The 20302-nt window shown below is 42.0% G+C and overlaps 3 protein-coding genes across 3 annotated transcripts in view; all 3 read left to right on the forward strand.

Moving 5' to 3' along the window:
* The first annotated feature begins 1081 nt into the window (after positions 1-1081).
* cby1 (chibby 1, beta catenin antagonist) lies at positions 1082-3877 on the forward strand. The gene is made up of 5 exons (XM_080021075.1): positions 1082-1156; positions 1392-1493; positions 1620-1725; positions 2313-2425; positions 3246-3877. Exons 1-5 carry the CDS (start codon positions 1151-1153, stop codon positions 3324-3326), a joined length of 408 nt encoding a protein of 135 aa, XP_079877201.1. The 5' UTR covers positions 1082-1150; the 3' UTR covers positions 3327-3877.
* Positions 3878-9983: 6106 nt separating this feature from the next.
* Positions 9984-15790, forward strand: pdap1a (pdgfa associated protein 1a). Its single transcript, XM_080021602.1, has 6 exons — positions 9984-10125; positions 10959-11041; positions 11129-11200; positions 13675-13799; positions 14951-15102; positions 15712-15790. Exons 1-6 carry the CDS (start codon positions 10113-10115, stop codon positions 15747-15749), a joined length of 483 nt encoding a protein of 160 aa, XP_079877728.1. The 5' UTR covers positions 9984-10112; the 3' UTR covers positions 15750-15790.
* Positions 15791-19541: 3751 nt separating this feature from the next.
* The window catches only part of sh3bp1 (SH3-domain binding protein 1), a gene marked incomplete at both ends in the record, with an annotated part of 11733 nt that continues 10972 nt past the window's right edge, over positions 19542-20302 (forward strand). Inside the window, one exon of the mRNA XM_080021952.1 lies at positions 19542-19591. Within this exon, the coding sequence (XP_079878078.1) occupies positions 19542-19591 (50 nt within the window). The remainder of the gene's footprint in view (positions 19592-20302) is intronic.

The following is a 20302-nucleotide window of genomic DNA, read 5'->3' on the forward strand; positions in this document are numbered from 1 at the left end:
TATTATAATTATAATAATAACGACATTGATTTAGAAAGACCCTTTCAAGAAACACAAGGACACAAAAAAGATAAGACACTATCGCTGAACAAAAAAATAGGTCAATATTGAGCAATTCCAACATTTCAACTCCGCTTATTTATTTCTTAATCAAATCTCAAAGAAAACGTTGCGTTTCAAAAGAAATGCACCTACGTCAGCGTTCCACTGGAGGCTATGGCAACGTGAAGGGAAACGTTAGAAACGGGCGGATAACTTACGGTCAGTTGGCGCGGCTGCAGTGAGAGCAAATAAAACAACGCAAAGTCTGACGCTCTGCTCCGCCATGGGAGCGGTGGTGTCGAACAGAGCAATAAATACAATTGTTCGTTTTCAGAAAATAGAGCCCGTGTTAAGAGGCCTTTTGGGAGACGGGCACCGGCAGCGTGGGCTTGTCATCCATCCGCGACTATTCCGACTTGACGCGGAGCGTAGGGCACCTGTTGAGGCTGCGGGGAGCCGCCAAAAGAGAGCACCCCAGATGGGACTCGAACCCACAATCCCTGGCTTAGGAGGCCAGTGCCTTATCCATTAGGCCACTGGGGCTCCTGCGGGGTGGGTGGAGCCAGAATCCCCTAAAAATGTTCTAAAGGAAACTTTAGACTTAAACTTGTTACTTAACTTGTTGTTTAAACTTGTTATTTAAACTTGTTGTTTAACACGACGCCTCAACGACACGCCACTCTGAGCATTTAAGTTCATTCCAATATTGCAAAATCGTGTTCAACGTTGAAGGACTCAAACGCTGCCGCAGTCACCATGGAGATTGGCTGCGTATGGGTTGAACCTACTCCTGCTACCTGAACTGGGGGGTTACCGCGACGGGCGATTTCCTCGGAAGAAACATCTTGCGACGAAATCCGAATGGGCTCATCTCGAGCTCACTTGCGGGGTCGACATTTTCCTCTGGATTCAGTGAGGCGCGCGTCCCCCCGCGCATTCTCGAAAGCGTGCGTGTGCGCCACGTCTGACGCGAACCCGTTGGGGGGGGAAAAAATGGAATCGTCGACGCGTGCGCGGCTCCCGAACGGCGTGTTTTCCCCGAGAGGTGGAAAGAAAGGAGGAAAAACCTCCAACACGACCAGACATGAAACCTGAATTAATCGACTGAATGGAGGTAAATGTATCGTTCGTTTCTTGAAACAACGTTGGTAGTAAACCGTCAGTGAGGCAGCCACCGTTTAAAAATTAAACATCAGGTATGGTTAGTTCTTTGAGCTCCCTAGAGTAGCGAACGTGCTTGACTTCAATTGCAAATTGCTTTGCGATTAGTTAGTGGGCGGTGATTGAGGTGATCAGTCGAAAATCTCGGCGCTCGTATTTTTTTTTAAATCGATGTTCCCTCCATCCAGACGCTGAAAAAATCTCTGGTTAAGATGCCGCTCTTCGGAAACACCTTCAGTCCGAAGAAGACGCCTCCGCGCAAGTCTGCCTCCTTGTCCAATCTGCACACAGTGAGTGAAGGGTTCCCGGTGATAAACACGGAACGTCCACGGTCACCGTGAGGTGGGAATGACTGTACCCGGGATGTAGAAGCTGTGATGTGCGTCTTCACTTTGTTCACCCTCTCCCGGTTCCAGCTGGATCGTTCGACGAGGGAAGTCGAACTTGGCCTCGAGTACGGAGCGCCAGCCATGACCATCGGGGGCCAGAGCTTAAAATTTGAAGAAGGACAGTGGATAACGGGTAATGACGAGTCAGGATTCCCCGCTGTGGACATTTGGGAGCTGTACATTTATGGACGTTCCTTCTGTCTCTCTGTGGCAGTGGTTCCCCAGCAACATGATCACATCTAACTGTAAAACTCAGGATTGGGGTCCCAGAGACAAAATCGTATTGAATGGGGCCCGCAGCCTAATGCATATCAGTTGAGGATCCTTGAGTTGAGGTTGAGAATCCCAGTGCTATGGTATTCTGAAACTATTTTCTACTTGCAAAATATCACAAACTTGCACATTTACTTACGCCCTTTTCATATTTACCTGTGTGCATCATGAAATAACCTGCAACCAGCCCTCCTAATAATAATAATAATAATAATGAACATTTGCACAGTCCTGCAAAACTGTACCGTTTTATTTAAAAAACAAAAAAACGGCCCTATTTTACATATGCTTATATATTTCACTAATATTTTACTTATTGTTTTACATCTATGTTTCATGTATGCACCGAACACCAAGACAAATCCCTTGTTTGTGTAAACCTACTTGGCAATTAAGACTATTCTGATTCTGATTCTAATTCCTTGTGTTTCTGTTTCCTTCATCCAGAGTCCGGCGGCAACTCCTCTGGCAAGGAGATGCATAGGCTTACGAAAAGGAATCTACAATTGGAAGAGGAGAACAACCTCTTGAAACTGAAGATTGACCTCTTGTTAGATATGGTGAGTTTCACAGAAATGTCCCAGGGGACTGCTGGACTATGAATGCCATTTAGATAGATAGGTAGGTAGGTAGATAGATAGATAGATAGAGAGATAGATCAATACTTTATTGATCGTTGGAGGGAAATCTCAGGGTCACAGAAGCTTGCATAAAGAAGGCAATAATAATAATAATAATAATAATAAGAAGAAGAACAATACAGCTGCAGGCAGCACCTTGGTCCAGGGGTAGTCGGCCCTTCGTTAAAGTTCAATGGGCGAGTGTGAAAGGAAAAGTTTCCAAAACTAGAAAGAGAATGAACATTTTTAAAAACACATACATAATAAATAAATGTTCCTTGTATTATGTAATTGCTTATGGTTATTGTTACCAGTAATTGTAATTCAGGAAGATTGTATACATGAATATCTCTGAAATGTCTATAAATTATGACAATGATGGTATTGGATTTTTATTTTGTAGAACTTACTCTGGTGCGTGTCAGTTGTTCTGAGAAGCGTATATATATTTATGATGTTTAACACGTTAATATGATAATACTTAAATAAATTCAAACATAATAAAGGTTAATAGTCATAAATAATACCTGTCATTTGGTTAAGAGCTGTAGTGTTACCAGATGATCTGTGTACTCCGTCAACTTGTGCATGCACGCAAGGTTGCAATTGTTAATCACAAACTTCTCCCACAAAAAATGAACCGATCTGGATCAAACTTGGACAACGCCATGTTAGAACTGCCCCGAATACACATCTTAATCATTTTGTCTGTGGGTTTGTTAAAGATCTGACGCTCAGACTGTTTCCTTTGTCTCCGAAGCTGTCGGAGACCACAGCAGAGTCCCACCTGATGGAGAGAGAGCTGGAGGAGATGAAGAACCATAATCGAAGGAAAAAATGAGGGTTCCTTGTTGCCTTACACATCAGATGACATTGGAAACTGAAGGAGATTAGAATAACATTTCTATGGCGCCTGAAACCTGCTTCACACCTCAAACGATGAGAACATACCGGTAGTCCATTCATTCCTATAGAGAGTAGGATTCTGCACGCGGGAAGCTATGACGCTCTGCGGTATGGAATTTACGCCTCCTATCACGACTCTGGGATGCGTTCAAATTTTTCAACTAGTTGGGTCCGGGACTACTACCGGAATTTACCATATTCACTACCAAAAAAATCTGTCTTTATATAAGTTAATTGGGTTGAGTTATTTTGCAAACACTATATAAAGGGAGTTTTAAACACTCTGAGCGGAGCAAAATACTCAATGTTGTATTAGAAAAAACACGTTCTCCCATACTGACATGTCCCTGACATGTTTTGTGATGCGAAACTCGAACATTAGTTCATCCAAGTTAGTTCAATCTTGTTTTCTTTTTTGATTTTTTTTACCTCTGTATAGCAAGTTATGGTAATGCATTTAAGAAAGTTTTAATATTTTGTACTTTATCAAAATAAAAGATCACTCTAAAATTTGCTGTTTGTTTCTATTTAATATAGAACATTTTTTCCCTTTAGAGTTTAACATATTTTCATTACAAAAAAAAAAAACCTCTACAAGCACTACTTGTTTCCAGAGAATGTTTATCTGACTGTGACTGATAAAAGTGGTTTGATACTGTGACAAATGTATTTATTGAAAGTCGCTTTGGACAAAATCGTCTGCTGAATGACATAATGTAGAAAATGGCTAAATAAAAACTTCTCATTGACAGAAAGAACATTTGAAGTTTAGGTACAAGGTTAGAGATAGTTAAGTTTAGGTACAGTATAAGGTTATAGATGGTTACGTTTAGGTATAAGGTTAGAGATGGTTAAGTTAAGGTATAAAGTTATAGATAGTTACGTTTAGGTACAGTATAAGGTTATAGATGGTTAATTTTAGGTATAGGGTTAGAGATGGTTAAGTTTAGATATAAGGTTAGAGATTGTTAAGTTTAGGTACAGTATAAGGTTATAGGTGGTTAAGTTTAGATATAAGGTTAGAGATGGTTACATTACATTTAGTCATTTAGCAAACGCTTTTATCCAAAGCGACTTACATGGGAGAATAACATTCAAGCTACATTGCGACAGAGACATTAGTGTAACAATAAATACTGCTAGGTAGTGCTAAGTAATTGTAGGTTAGGAGAGGAGGTACTCACTGAAGAGCTGGGTCTTCAAGTGCTTCTTAAAGACAGAGAGGGAGGTCCCCGCTCTGGTCATTTTTGGCAGCTCGTTCCACCAACGTGGAACTACAAATGAGAATAGCCTGGATTGCCGTGGCTGTACGGCCGGCAGAGCCAGGCGACGCTCATTTGACGAGCGCAGCATCCGGGGGTCAACATGTGCTCTTACAAGAGCATTTAAGTAGGTGGGAGCATTCCCAGCAATCACTCTGTAGGCCAGCATAAGAGACTTGAACTTGATGCGGGCGGCTACAGGTAACCAGTGGAGCTCGATGAGCAGCGGAGTGACATGTGCCCTCTTTGGCTGGTTGAACACCAGTCACGTCGCCGCATTCTGTATCATCTGTAGTGGCTTCACCGCACAGGCCGGCAAGCCTGTTAAGAGAGCGTTGCAGTAGTCGAGACGGGACATCACCAAGGTTTGTACCAGCAGTTGAGTGGCATATTGGGTCAGGTACGGCCTGACTTTTCGGATGTTGAGTAGTGCGAAGCGCCAGGACCGGGAGACGGCGGCAACATGGTCCGAGAATGTCAGTTGGTCATCAATAATGACACCAAGATTCCTTGCAGCCTTGGTAGGAACAAGAGATAGAGAGTCGATTTTAATATCAATGTTGTGATAAATACCTTGTTTGGCCGGGAAGACCAGCAGTTCCGTTTTCGCCAGAATTAGTTGAAGATGATAATCCTTCATCCATGTGGATATGTCAGCGAGACAATCCGAGATCCGCGTCGAGACAGTGGGGTCGTCGGGCGGGAAGGACAGATAGAGTTGAGTATCATCCGCATAGCAGTGATATGAAAAGCCATGTGAGCGGATGATCGGGCCCAGTGAGGTGGTGTATATGGCAAAGAGGAGGGGTCCTAGCACCGAGCCTTGGGGCACCCCTGTGGTGAGGTTGTGAGGCACAGACAGCTGGCCTTGCCATGTCACACTGAACGAGCGCCCAGTGAGGTAAGATTCCAACCAGGAAAGTGCACTGCCCGTTATGCCCATGCTTGAGAGTATGGACAGGAGTATGCTGTGATTGACAGTGTCAAAAGCAGCTGATAAGTCTAGCAGAATGAGAACCAAGGATTTGGCAGCAGCTCTAGCAGTTTTTAAGGCCTCTGTCACAGACAACAGGGCTGTTTCGGTGGAGTGACCACTTTTGAAGCCAGATTGAAGTGTATCGAGAAGGTTGTTTCTTGACAGGTATTCTGTTACCTGTCTAGAGACCGCCCTCTCTAAGGTTTTGGAAAGGAGTGGGAGGAGAGAGACCCGCCAATAGTTTTCTACTTGATTGGGATCGAGTGAGGGTTTTTTGAACAGTGGTGCGACCCGAGCCACTTTGAAAGCGGAAGGGAAAGTGCTGGAAGTTAGGGAAGAATTAATCATATGTGTGATTGCCGGGGTGATAGTCGGTGATATGGCTTGAAGGAGGTTAGATGGGATCGGATCTAGCGGAAAAGGTAGTAGGACGGCTACATGTTAGTAGTTTAGATACCTCACTTTCAGCGAGGGGGGTGAAACCAGGGAACGATGAGCCTAGGGCTGGAGAAGACAGGTTGTGAGTAAGTTGTTTAGTGAATTGGCTGCTGATGGCTGCCACTTTGTTTGTAAAAAAGGAGGCAAGGCAGTCAGCAGTGAGGTTAGTAGCTGGGGGAGGTGGTGGAGGGTAAAGCAGAGACTTGAAGGTGACTTGAAGGTACCTAAACTGGTTAAGTTTAGGTACAGTATAAGGTTAGAGATGGTTAAGTTTAGGTATAAGGTTATAGATGGTTAAGTTTAGGTACAGTATAAGGTTATAGATGGTTAAGTTTAGATATAAGGTTAGAGATGGTTAAGTTTAGGTATAAGGTTATAGATGGTTAAGTTTAGGTACAGTATAAGGTTATAGATGGTTAATTTTAGGTATAAGGTTAGAGATGGTTAAGTTTAGGTACAAGGTTATGGATGGTTAAGTTTAGGTATAAGGTTAGAGATGGTAAAGTTTAGGTACAGTATAAGGTTATAGATGGTTAGGTTTAGGTACAGTATAAGGTTATAAATGGTTACGTTTAGGTATAAGGTTATAGATGGTTAAGTTTAGGTACAGTATAAGGTTATAGATGGTTAAGTTTAGGTACAGTATAAGGTTATAAATGGTTACGTGTAGGTATAAGGTTATAGATGGTTAAGTTTAGGTACAGTATAAGGTTATAAATGGTTACGTTTAGGTATAAGGTTATAGATGGTTAAGTTTAGGTACAGTATAAGGTTATAGATGGTTAAGTTTAGGTATAAGGTTATAGATGGTTAAGTTTAGGTACAGTATAAGGTTAGAGATGGTTAAGTTTAGGTATAAGGTTATAGATGGTTAAGTTTAGGTACAGTATAAGGTTATAGATGGTTAATTTTAGGTATAAGGTTAGAGATGGTTAAGTTTAGGTACAAGGTTATGGATGGTTAAGTTTAGGTATAAGGTTAGAGATGGTAAAGTTTAGGTACAGTATAAGGTTATAGATGGTTAGGTTTAGGTACAGTATAAGGTTATAAATGGTTACGTTTAGGTATAAGGTTATAGATGGTTAAGTTTAGGTACAGTATAAGGTTATAGATGGTTAAGTTTAGGTACAGTATAAGGTTATAAATGGTTACGTTTAGGTATAAGGTTATAGATGGTTATGTTTAGGTATAAGGTTATAGATGGTAAAGTTTAGGTACAGTATAAGGTTATAAATGGTTATGTTTAGGTATAAGGTTATAGATGGTAAAGTTTAGGTACAGTATAAGGTTAGAGATGGTTAAGTTTAGGTCTAAGGTTATAGATGGTTAAGTTTAGGTACGGTATAAGGTTATAAATGGTTATGTTTAGGTATAAGGTTATAGATGGTGAAGTTTAAGTACAAGTTTATAGATGGTTAAGTTTAGGTATAAGGTTATAGATGGTTATGTTTAGGTATAAGGTTATAGATGGTAAAGTTTAGGTACAGTATAAGGTTAGAGATGGTTAAGTTTAGGTCTAAGGTTATATATGGTTAAGTTTAGGTACAGTATAAGGTTATAAATGGTTACGTTTAGGTTTAAGGTTATAGATGGTTAAGTTTAGGTATAAGGTTATAGATGGTAAAGTTTAGGTATAAGGTTATAGATTGTGAAGTTTAAGTATAAGTGTATAGATGGTTAAGTTTAGGTATTAGGTTAGAGATGGTTAAGTTTAGGTACAGCATAAGGTTATAGATGGTTACGTTAAGGTACAGTATAAGGTTATAGATGGTTAAGTTTAGGTATAAGGTTATAGATGGTAAAGTTTAGGTATAAGGTTAGAGATGGTTATGTTTAGGTATAAGGTTATAGATGGTTATGTTTATGTATAAGGTTATAGATGGTAAAGTTTAGGTACAGTATAAGGTAATAGATGGTTAAGTTTAGATATAAGGTTAGAGATGGTTAAGTTTAGGTCTAAGGTTATAGATGGTTAAGTTTAGGTACAGTATAAGGTTATAAATGGTTACGTTTAGGTATAAGGTAATAGATGGTTAAGTTTAGGTATAAGGTTAAAGATGGTTAAGTTTAGGTCTAAGGTTATAGATGGTTAAGTTTAGGTACAGTATAAGGTTATAAATGGTTATGTTTAGGTATAAGGTTATAGATGGTAAAGTTTAGGTACAGTATAAGGTTAGAGATGGTTAAGTTTAGGTCTAAGGTTATAGATGGTTAAGTTTAGGTACAGTATAAGGTTATAAATGGTTAAGTTTAGGTCTAAGGTTATAGATGGTTAAGTTTAGGTACAGTATAAGGTTATAAATGGTTACGTTTAGGTCTAAGGTTATAGATGGTTAAGTTAAGGTACAGTATAAGGTTATAAATGGTTACGTTTAGGTATAAGGTTATAGATGGTTAAGTTTAGGTATAAGGTTATAGATGGTTAAGTTTAGGTATAAGGTTATAGATGGTTATGTTTAGGTATAAGGTTATAGATGGTAAAGTTTAGGTACAGTATAAGGTTAGAGATGGTTAAGTTTAGGTATAAGGTTATAGATGGTAAAGTTTAGGTATAAGGTTATAGATGGTTATGTTTAGGTATAAGGTTATAGATGGTTATGTTTAGGTATAAGGTTATAGATGGTTAAGTTTAGGTATAAGGTTATAGATGGTTATGTTTAGGTATAAGGTTATAGATGGTAAAGTTTAGGTACAGTATAAGGTTAGAGATGGTTAAGTTTAGGGACAGTATAAGGTTAGAGATTGTTAAGTTTAGGTACAGTATAAGGTTATAGATGGTGTTGGGATCTGGGAAACCGATCCCTCCCAGGTTGGTGGATGTCGGGAGGTTTTTCAATAAGATGGAGACGGATGCGATGCATAATGGATCCTTTATTGGCACAATAATGATGGTTAAGTTTAGATATAAGGTGGTTAAGTTTAGGTACAGTATAAGGTTATAAATGGTTAAGTTTAGGTATAAGTTTATAGATGGTTAAGTTTAGGTACAGTTTAAGGTTAGAGATGGTTAAGTTAAGGTATTATGTTATAAATGGATACATTTAGGTACAGTAAATGTTATAGATGGTTAAGTTTAGGTACAAGGTTGTAGATGGTTAAGTTTAGGTACAAGGTTGTAGATGGTTAAGTTTAGGTATAAGTTTATAGATGGTTAAGTTTAGGTACAGTTTAAGGTTAGAGATGGTTAAGTTAAGGTATTATGTTATAAATGGATACATTTAGGTACAGTAAATGTTATAGATGGTTAAGTTTAGGTACAAGGTTGTAGATGGTTAAGTTTAGGTATAAGGTTACAGATGGTTATGGTTAAGGGTTAAGGCGTCGTCCATGTCAAATGGGACATTTCTCTGACTAAACTATTGGGGTTTCAGACCAATGGGCCTTTGGAACAATGGCATGGTACCTCTTCAACAGTCTTTCACACATCCACTCTTCCACTTTAATATCATTTCTGACACTCCAACGTCAGCCTCCAGAATCTCTTTGATTTTTGAGGTATTGTGTATATATAGGTATAGATGTTTGGCGTTCTCGCCATCCACCCGGCAACGTTGGGAACGTGAGAGGGGACGGAACAAGGAATTTAAGGTGAGAACCAGACTTCGGTCAGTGCGGTTTTAAAGATAAAAACCACAAACTGCCTGATGCTGCAGGGCTGACAATGGTTTCTATGACAACCTCCAAACAGTTCCGTGGCCTGGGCTCGAACGTTGCACTGAACTGTTCATTTGGCAGAATAACATTCTCGTACCGAATGAATTGACTGGAGAACGACGAAGCGGCGTTCAAACCGGCCAACAACTTCCTGTTCCGGTTGGCTCGGTTCGTCACAATGACGCGGCGTCGTAATACGATACAAGCCCCGGCGCGCCGCGCCAAGCGAGCCCCGGTGCGTCTGCGTCAGTCGTCCCATAGAGGGAGACACGAAAGCGGCGTATTCCCGGCCCCGCTCGCCTCCGAAGAAGCCGCCAGACCGCTATTAGACTGCCAATCGGTCGGACCGAGAAGCAAATTTGCGGGACCGTGATCAATTTCGCTTCTTGAAATGCCACGAGGCGGTACGTATTGGCGACGAGAAGCGCTCGGGGCGAGGTTGTTGGTGAGCTGGCGTCGAGGCCAACGCTAAGCCGAGCTCGGAGCTAGAGCCATAGCCGTCGTTACTGCTAAAGCTAACCGGTTAGCCGGCTAACCGGCGTGGTGAACTTTGAAGGAGGCATTGCTCAGTGTTCCGTCCGTGTTGGTGACACGGAAACGGGACATTTCACGTAATGTGAACGACGAGCTTCTAGCTTGGGGTCATCCTCAGGTTGTATGTGACGGATTGTTAGGGAGCTAACGCCGGTCAGCCGTCCGTGCCATGTGGACCGGGGAGAGCGTCTGGATTTCTACGGTCGTTGGGCTACCGTGTCAAAGATGACAGATGTTGTTGGTCCGAGCCCCGTCACGGTTAAGTGTGTAGGCTGGGTGTAGAGTCTCACGACCCAGTCAGTGGGTTTGAGTCCCCCCCACCATTACGTGTGTCGGCCTATTTGATGCGCATCTTAACCTGTTGGTTTCTTTTAAGAATGTATTTGATCTTTTCCTTACGTCTAATTTTTGTGCTTTTATGCTTCTTTGCTTTTCTATACTGTGTTTTATGCGCTGTGTCCAGCATGGATGAAACGTTCACTGCAGATGAACTTGCCTGGCCATTCGCTATTGTGATATCGCGATATTTGAGTGTGACATCTTGATATCACAAGTTGGGTTGGTTTTTTTTTAACTCATTTGATCCGGCAAAAAAATGTTTTACCAGACAGGTCACATGTTACAGTAGCTAGCTACCGTTTGTTGAGCTCTACCACAATGCACGTCATATGGCACTCACCTCCTGCCCCTCTTCTGGCTCCAGGGAAAAAGGGCCACAAGGGCCGGGGGAAGCAATTCAGCAACCCCGAGGAGATTGACCGGCAGATGAAGGCGCAAAGGGAGATGGTGAGCAGGAACTCCACACAAACTCATCCCCTGGACAATGTCTGCGATGAGTTCTTCTTGGATTAACTTTCCGGGTGCTTTTGACAGGAGGCGAATGGCGGCGCGGAGAAGGAAAGCTCTGGGTCATCGGACGAGAGCAGCAGCGACGAGGACTATGATGTGAGTGGGTTTTAAAAGTACTTTGAAGGGAAGAAGGACAGGCATTCATTCATATCGCTGATGCATATAAACAAAATAGAGAGTACATCCACCTGAAATGACCCGATTTGTTTTGGAATTTGCCGCGTGTGACTACGTTTATTATTACATTACATTTATCAGACGCTTTTATCCAAAGCGACTTACAATTATTCAAACACCGACGGACGCAGCCATCAGGAGCAATTAGGGGTTAAGTGTCTTGCTCAAGGACACTACAGCATGCCAGCAGGAGGAGCCTAAGATCAAACCAGCAACCTTTAGATTACTAGACAACCAGCTCTACCTCTTGAGCTACCTCCTGAACTGCCTATGCTGCTATTGTGTTGGGAGAGGCTAGACTGATGTTAGTTACTCAACGGTGAGTTGAATGAATCATTTGACGCTTGTTGTCAGTGATCAATGGGAAAGACATCTCTGCAATTTTATTTAGACTCCGCAACAATTGAAAGAGAATAGACATTTTAGAAGACACTGTATCCAACCATATCAGGCCCTGTCAAGATTCAGGAGGTTTATTTGTCACATACATATACATACGTTCATTTGGATATGCAGTGACATGTCATTGCAACACACCCGGCGATTATGCACAATATGCTCTAGACTGAACACAATAGCTACCTTATTTCTACTTGACTAACTAACTGATTCCTAAAACATAATGCAGTAAGTAAATCGAATAATATAGAATAAAATAACTCAAAGGTAAGAGTGGTGGAACAAAATAGAGATAACAGACTTATGTATATTGGATAGACTATTATGTATATACAGATATGTGCATTAAAGTGGCATGTGAATAAAGTGAGGTAGTGTGTGTGGAGATATACAATACAGTATACAACAGTACGGCACAGCAATACAGTAACACCAAACAGAACAGCAACACTGCACAGTATGCAGTAACCCAGAACAGTGATACAGTATGCAGTACAGTAAGCTACATACAGTACAGTAAGGCAGTGGGGCCTACATGAGTGTCACAGTGAAAAAAACCTGGTGGGTTCAGCATTGACCGTTCTTATGGCCTGGGGAAGAAACTCCATCTCGGTCTCTCTGTTCTTACTGTGACTGTGGAGGCGTTTGCTCGACCGCAGCAGCTGGAACAGTCCGTTGTTGGGGTGGTGAGGATTCATGATGATCCTGCGGGCTCTGCTACTACACCTCCTGGTGTATAAGTCCTGCAGGAAGGGGAGGGTAGTTCTAGTGGTAGTTCAGCTGATCGCACCACCCTGTGCAGGGCCCGCCAGTCCTGAGCAGTACAGTTCCCAAAACTGCAAAAGTTGATGTCATGATGTGGGCGGTTTCAAGGAGCTCCGCTTTACCTGTCCACACGAATATACAGGTGGACTTTTGAAAGATTTCCACCCTGGAAGGCGTTTTTCAAAGTCTTCATTTTCTGTGGCCTAAAACGCTGTTTTCGTGTGTGCAGGAGGCCAAAATGCAGAGAAAATACTTTATGTTGTCCGTATACGTGTGGATAGGGCCTCAAGTCTATTCCAATTTCTCCTAAATGTGCATACCCACATGGCCGAATTTCCATAGACGTTTGCACATTATCCCATCGAGTTTGGTCTTTATAAATCCCAAACTTTTTATACAAAGTGCTGTGTACATGGTGTTGTGTACTTTTGTGTGCACAGTTTATGAATGAGGTTCCAGGTCTTTCAGTTGTCATCAGTGGGCCTTATTTTCCTTCCAATATTATAATAACATAATGGATTGATTTGCCATTTTTAAACTTGTGTTATTAAAAATGTGCCCATCCTCTCCCGTTCCCATCTTTTACAACTGTTAACAGCACAATCTTGCTGTATGCTTTACTATTGAGAAACTCACTGCTCCTGTTGTTGCAAACATTTTAATAAGGCCTGGGTTTAAATATAGCCATAGCCTTATCCTTTAAAGATCTGGCTAGTTTCATCATCTCTATAACCATTGAGCTAACACCTGCGACTGGACATTTGTACTCTATATACTGCTGTGTGAACATAATCTGTCGTAGTTGCTTATGCCAGAAATGCTCAAACACAAAGGTTTTTGAAAGTGAAGGACACCCACACACCGGCAAGTATAAAGGAGCAAATGCAAAAAAAATGGGGGGGGGGGGGGGCAACAATGTACAATGAACAAACAAGAAGGAAAACTATTCGGTCATTAAACCATCCTCTGCACTGAACAGGCTGAATGTACAATGACTTATTCCTAGACATGCACAGTCACTCAGAAGCGCTTGTGAAAATACATCTGTCAGGATGATTGAGGGAATAATTCCTCCTTTCTTTTTTTTTTTTCCATATAGAATTCTGCCTTCAGAAACCTCATCTGTATTGCTGCCATGCAGGCACCGCCAAATTGAACCACATTCCCCTCGATATTAGGTGTATTATTAACCTTGTCTTGTGATATTGACTCTGAATCCTCTTCTTTAGTCTAAGAAGAAGACCGGTGTGGAGGCACTCATCGAGATCGAGAACCCAAACCGCGTGTCCCAAAAGAGCAAGAAGGTGACAGAAATCGACATTGAAGCACCCAAAGAGCTCACACGCAGGGAAAGGTGGGTGTCGTACTATCTTAATATTTTCAGTTTTGGTTTTTTATCATCATACTTTGGAGCTGATTCCTAGAGGTTGGGGTGAAAAAATCGATAGAGCATAGTATCGTAATATTTTGCATGGCAATATTGTAATGATACAGACTCCAAGTAAAGATATTTTATTGTATAAGTTGCAAATAAAAAGTTTATTGTACTAAAATAATAAAATCTTGTGATGATCAATGTTCTTGGTTACGGTTTGTTTCCAATGGAAACATTGCCAAGCAGCGGAGCTGGAATCAGCACCAGGAAGTCCTGAAGACGAGTGACGACAAATGACACAATGAGTCTATGTCATGCTTATGTGATAGTTCTCATTTCCGTAGATATGAGGACCCATGGTCTTGGCCACGCACTCTTTCCCAATGGAGGACCCCCACCCCACAAAGCTCATTCACTTGCGCGCACAAAAATAATTTATGTAGACGTATGCACAACAGGGAGGAAGCAGATGGAGGATTTCGATGTGGTTTAAGTTGTGGCTCCAGGTTATTACTGTATACGCATGCATATCAACCAGGTGATATGCTCACATGCCACACCTTGTATTTCTCTTATTGAGAATCCAAAAATATCTACAATAAAATCCCCCCCCCCCCTTTTTTTTTTTTAATTCTACGTATATAGTTCCTCACTCGCACTTGTTTGGTGCCCGTCACTGTTCTCGTGGGGGGATCCTTACCTTTAGGTGAACGAATGTAGAGGCGCCCGGGGAGCTGTTAGGGGGTCAAGTGTCTTGCTCTGTATTGTGAGATCCCAAGGATCTCACAATACAGAGCAAGACACACGACAGACACAAGACAGACGACTCTGGCCCCTACTGATTCCTGTAGAGATGGTGTAGTTGCATATCAAAGCTGAACAAACTTTATTTTTATATCTAAAATGGCATCAATACATATTGTGCCAAGCCAAGGAACTGTTAGATGTGGTCCCCTTTTAAACCGTGTTGACAAAAGTCTGGTTCTCACCTTAAATCCCTCATTCCCTCCCAACCGCCTTCTCAATGGGAGCAGAGTTACCTGAAGGTGGTGTGTTGATGCAGCTCTGAGCTCATGCATATAAGTGTTTTTTGTTTTCTTCTCCACTCTCCATCCTCCTCTCCTGGGTAGAGAGGAAATAGAGAAGCAGAAGGCAAAGGAGCGCTACATGAAGCTCCACCTGGAGGGGAAGACGGAGCAGGCCAGGGCTGACCTGGCCAGATTGGCCATTATCAAAAAACAGAGGGAGGACGCCGCCAGGAAGAGGGATGAGCTCAGGAAAGGTGAGCACGTCCAGCTCTGAGCAAGTGCACCCAAACATTGTCCTTACGCCCTCAATCTAAGATACTGTTGAGTTACACTTGTTTTTTGAAAACCGTAGTGTCACACTAGAGGCTGTGTTATACTGAATCTCAGCGTGGCCGTTGTGACTTTATTTTTGTTTAAAAGCAAACTGGGTGATTGGTTTCTCCAAAACGAGGCTGTTTATCCCTTCATGATGAACTAAGACAATAAATAATAATTATTTTGGTTAAGTGCCGTCGACAATAGTAGTTCCCGTAATATTGCGTTGAATAACAGGTTGCCATGGTTACACTTCCTTTTTCCCCAGTCAAATTACCAAACCGGAACTAAGTTTAGTTAGTGAAAGTTTTAGTCATCTGAACTTCAGCATCTTGCGTTTTTTATATTTATTTCAGTCCTGGTAGGAGAGGGGGGGGACAAAACGCACAAAAAAATTCTTTGGCTCCCAGGGACCACAGTGGAGAGTCAAACTGTGGTTTAAACTCTACTCAGCCTGGCAGATGTGTTAAGTAGCCTGATCCTAAAAAGTACCTAATTACATATCATGCAGCATGTCTTACTGTCCCTTTTCTGCTTCTTCCACTCAGACAAAGAAGCTGAAGATGCCAAGGCAGCAAAGCGATAGTCACTCGTCACAGCAGGATCTGACAGGAACAACAGCCTGGGGGTGGGGAGGGGGCATGTAGAGGAACGGAGTGGGTGTTTGCTCAGGGTTGTTTTCGGGGTCCCGTCCGATTGCGGGAGGGGGGGGGGGGGGGTTACCCAGGCATTGTGTTGAGGGATGAGTTAAAGGCGTGCGCCGGACGAGGAGGCGAAAGAGGATCGGAGCACCTGGAATTCCTTTGTTTGTTAAAATAAAAAAATTTAAATAAATATGAAATAAATACGTTTTGAGAGATGACAATCTCGGGCATTCCGAGCGCTTCCAAACCTCTTTCCTCATCCCCTCTCGCCAGAGTTGTTTCTAAAAAAAAAAAGAGAAAGCTGCTGGAATTCTTCCATTCCTTTTGGTTTCTATACTTTTAAGACAGTTTTTTACAGAGCGGTCGAGTAACGAGGCACGAAGGGGGCATCGCCACCTTCCCACGCGGTCCGATGAACACTAAAAAAAGACAACGATGCATAGGAGTTCTCCGTTCTCGCGTTTGGGGCTAAAACACGGGTGGTTCTGTCTCGAAGAGGAGTGCAGATCCTCTAAGACGCCACACTTGCTCTTTTCGATCTTTCTATCTCGATTGTCAGGCCGTCGTATCCGCCATGTTTTTTAATACGTTCTCTCCCCCACTGGCCACCTCAGCATTCCCAGTCGAATGTGTTCACAGAATGACGAACACACACACACACGCGCGCACACACATCTCGTCAGCATACAAGCTTGCGATTTTTTTTTCACATCCGGGCACCTTGGATGGACTTGCAGTGTTTCAAAATGTTACCTGTCTCTCTATTTTTTTTAAAATATATTTAATACAAAAAAAAATCCAAATCTTAAGGAATGTCAAATATTAGTAGCGTTAGCATCCCAAATAGTCTTGCATCGGCTAATAACAGGAAGTTGGATCTGTGGAAAAATTGGCTGAGATACCCATTAAATTTTCATCTTCCTGTTTCTAAACGGAAGAGAGAGCCTGGTCTGAAGCGGCCGCAGCGACCTCGCTGTCGGTTGTTCCCTATTCATTTCACCTGTCTCTCGATACTGGATCATGACTTTTGTTGCCTTGGAATGTTTACACGAGACCAGTTCACTGTATTTCTCTGGTTGTCTCTGCCACCACCACGGTGCGCGACCAGTTAGAAAGTTTTGAACGAGAAAGCAATATTCTCTTGGACGTGTAAAGTAGCTGAAAGAGTAACTTGTTTGGGGGGAAACGTAGGTAAACAAAGTATATAGTCAGTATTTTAAAATTCAGCAAAATACTCAAGGACATAAATAATCAACCAGAATATTCCCCTTTTTTTATTTTTCATCTTGTATTACATTCATTTGATGTAAAATAAAATACATTGATAAATATGAGTCGCCATGTGTGTTTGTTTTAAAACTCCTTACAATGCGGTGCAATCATTTTATTTCATTGTCAGAGGGACCAAGAGGCTGAGCTTTCAGTTTTGTTTTTTTTGGGGTTTTTTTTTCCCCCCTCAAAACCTGAAATAGTTTCCTAATTTATTTGCAGAACAGTCCATACAGTATTGGTGACCAACTCTTCCGATCATGCGGACTCCAGCGTCACATTTTTGTACTGGTAGTGTTCACCGTTGGCCACGGGGTGGCAGTGTTGCGTCAAACATTGCATTATAACGATGAAATGGAAATGATCTCTTTCGATGTGTGAAAAATTAAATAATTAACATTTGCATTTTGAGTATGACAAACAATTTCTGACATAAAAAAATATACAAATATTTTGTCATCTCTGAATGAGACTTAATGTGACTTTTAATTCATGTGTAATTTGAGGATTCAATATTTTTACTTGTGATTGGTGTTAAGATTTCAAAATTTCTGTAATGTGGGCCTTTAATTTTTGAGGGTGAGGTCGGTGACTGCTGATATATATATTTTTTTGTAGTAAGTACATGATCTTTGCGCACAGCAGGTATCGGATCAGGAAGTGGGGAAAAGTGTTAGTTTAAATTTTCTTTAAATATTTTCAGTTTGTGTTTACAGATAAATGTTCTCTCAAAATAATTTCGTTTTAATTGAGGATTAGAGAGGATTTAACACCAAGCAACAGATTTTCATGGACAAAACAAGGCAGCGTTATCTATTAAAGTGATCGTCGGTAAGATTGTTTTGTTTGAAAAAATTCCAGATTTGATACCTTTTTCGCTGGCACATTTAATGAAACAGTAATTGTATCCGTGTGATGTATCCTCTATCCGCCCTTCCTATTGGTGGGAAGAATACACTGATCGGACATGCGCAAGAAGTGAGCGACAACCGCGGTGAATTTGAAAAAGCGACCTTTGTGGGTTACGGATGAACTTTCCCAAAAGAGAACCGCAGCGGAGGATCGGAGGAGAAGCAGCTGCAGATAGCTGCTCCGCCTGGCAGCCGCCGTCAGGGCCGCCCAGTAGCCCAGCCAACGGGCCACCTCTCCAGGCATCTTCATCTTGCCCATTCTCTCTAATAAACTGGTGCGTTTGCAACATCTCTGCTTGTATCTCCGTGTCAGAGGGCCCGGAAAACATCCCCTCGAACTGCCACGAATGGCTTTCGAGCTGCATAAGCAATGTATTTAATTATGAAACGGTGTGAGAACACAAAGTGCAGTGCTATGTGAAAGGATTGAGTTGCTTGATTTCTTTGGTGTAGTGGAGACCTGGACAGACGGACAGAGCATTAGATAGATGTGTCACAGGACTACACCACTTTGTACAACACATTGCAAAAACCCTCCCGCTATTTTTGGGGCCCAGGGCCTCACTTCCTGACTGCTCCAAATGTTTCTTGCCTTTATGGAACTAGAATAGAAAGTTTCATGTGGGATGATTTTTGCACAATGCAACTTCAAGTATTCAACCAAGTAAAAAGAGGATCCTATAATCTTCTCAAAACGTTAAAGCCGTGTACATTGAAGGATGAATTTCTCTCGGCCGGTGGAAAAGGGATGGATAAGGATGTGAAAATGTTAAAAGGGGAAACAGTGAAGGACTGGAAATGAATGAATGATGATGAATTCCTTCGATAAAACAGCTTTTACTGGGGCCCTTTTAAGATGTGTCCTGGTGAAAATTGCAAACTAAGTTTAACTTTAAATATATAATATAAAAAAAAAATACATTAAATAAATAAATAAAAACTGCATGGATTCACACTATAAAAAAAAACATGTAAAAAATTGCACAAATTCACATAGATCCCGTGGAAGTCTCGGAAGTGTTGCATACAAGCACATAAGTGACAGAAACCTCCTATGCAGGGGAACATCGCAGCGTCGAGCTTAAAGCTTCTTGCTTTCGCAAATGTTTCGTCATCTACAAGAAGCCCCGTTGTCAGGGACGTTGCACAACGCTGTCTCCGGCAGCAGATTAAACCCCAAAGCACCCTGACGTCGATGGATGCCAAAGGCCATCATACGCCGCGCGCGGCCCCGAGCCGGTCCGCTGCTCGAGCCCCCCCCCAAGAAGCCGCAAACAAAGCCATAAGATTTGAGCTTTGGCTTTCGTGGCCTGTGCAGCGGCAGAAGCTCTCTCCTCCCCTCGAGAGCCACTCGCTGTTGGACTTCCTCATTCGCTGACTCTGTGGAGCCGTTCGCCCTCGAACCGGAACAAGAGCAGTGAATACTGTAGGTGACACAACATGAGGTCTGCATTCCACCCGTGATCTGAGTGAGGGCAGGGGTGGGCGACAGAAAGGACCTTTTTGATCGAGGTCTTTTAATTAAAAACTTTTTTTTTTTAACTGACTGCAAGCATGCTGAGACAGTCTCTCAGCATCCTGAAACAACTGGGCTCTACAGGAAAGTAAGTACATTATCACCATTTTCGTGCCCATGGACCTTTACAAATCACCTTACCGTTACAGTGTTTTATATCACCCTATATTACCAGGTTATACTTTGGTCATTGCAATACCACCCTGCATTATAAATGATTAGAAATAGTATATACTGTACTCTATACTTGACCATGCTTCTATAACTATTTCTGCTGCAGCTTTTGCTGGATTGACTCTTTCTGTGATGCTTTGTTGACCTGACACCTGAATTTCCCCACGGCCATGAATGAAGTTTGACCTGATCTCATATACACGTCATCTCTACCGGACACAGCTTCATTGGATTGTATTTGGTCGATATTCTATAGTATACGGCGGATTAGTGCCTCAGGATATAGAATGACTGAGTTGTGTGGTCGGGGTGTTGTGTTTGAAAAGTCCTGGGCCTTCTTGGGTGAGAAGAAGATAATACGATAAGATAATCAATATAGAGACGGCGATTCTGCAAGGGAATATGTGATGTGAAGTTGTGGGAGGTAACCGAGTCGAGCGCGGGTGTATTTCTTTGACTGTGTTTGTGTGTCTATATGCCTCTTTGGGTGTGTGTGTGTGTGTGTGTGTGTGTGTGTGTGTGTGTGTGTGTGTGTGTGTGTGTGTTTGTGTGTGTGTTAACCCCAAATCCCCTTGGTGTTTACAATCATCAGGGCGGGATAACGGAATTTTTCAGATGCCAACGC

This window comes from Zeus faber, assembly GCF_960531495.2.
Source record: "Zeus faber genome assembly, chromosome: 20".
Lineage (NCBI taxonomy): Eukaryota > Metazoa > Chordata > Actinopteri > Zeiformes > Zeidae > Zeus > Zeus faber.

Coding starts and splice junctions, on each gene's coding strand:
- cby1 (XM_080021075.1), top strand. Junction 1,494..1,619: donor CCTTGTCCAATCTGCACACA/GTGAGTGAAGGG, acceptor TCCCGGTTCCAG/CTGGATCGTTCGACGAGGGA. Junction 2,426..3,245: donor TTGACCTCTTGTTAGATATG/GTGAGTTTCACA, acceptor TTGTCTCCGAAG/CTGTCGGAGACCACAGCAGA.
- pdap1a (XM_080021602.1), top strand. Junction 11,042..11,128: donor TGAAGGCGCAAAGGGAGATG/GTGAGCAGGAAC, acceptor TGCTTTTGACAG/GAGGCGAATGGCGGCGCGGA. Junction 15,103..15,711: donor GAGGGATGAGCTCAGGAAAG/GTGAGCACGTCC, acceptor TCTTCCACTCAG/ACAAAGAAGCTGAAGATGCC.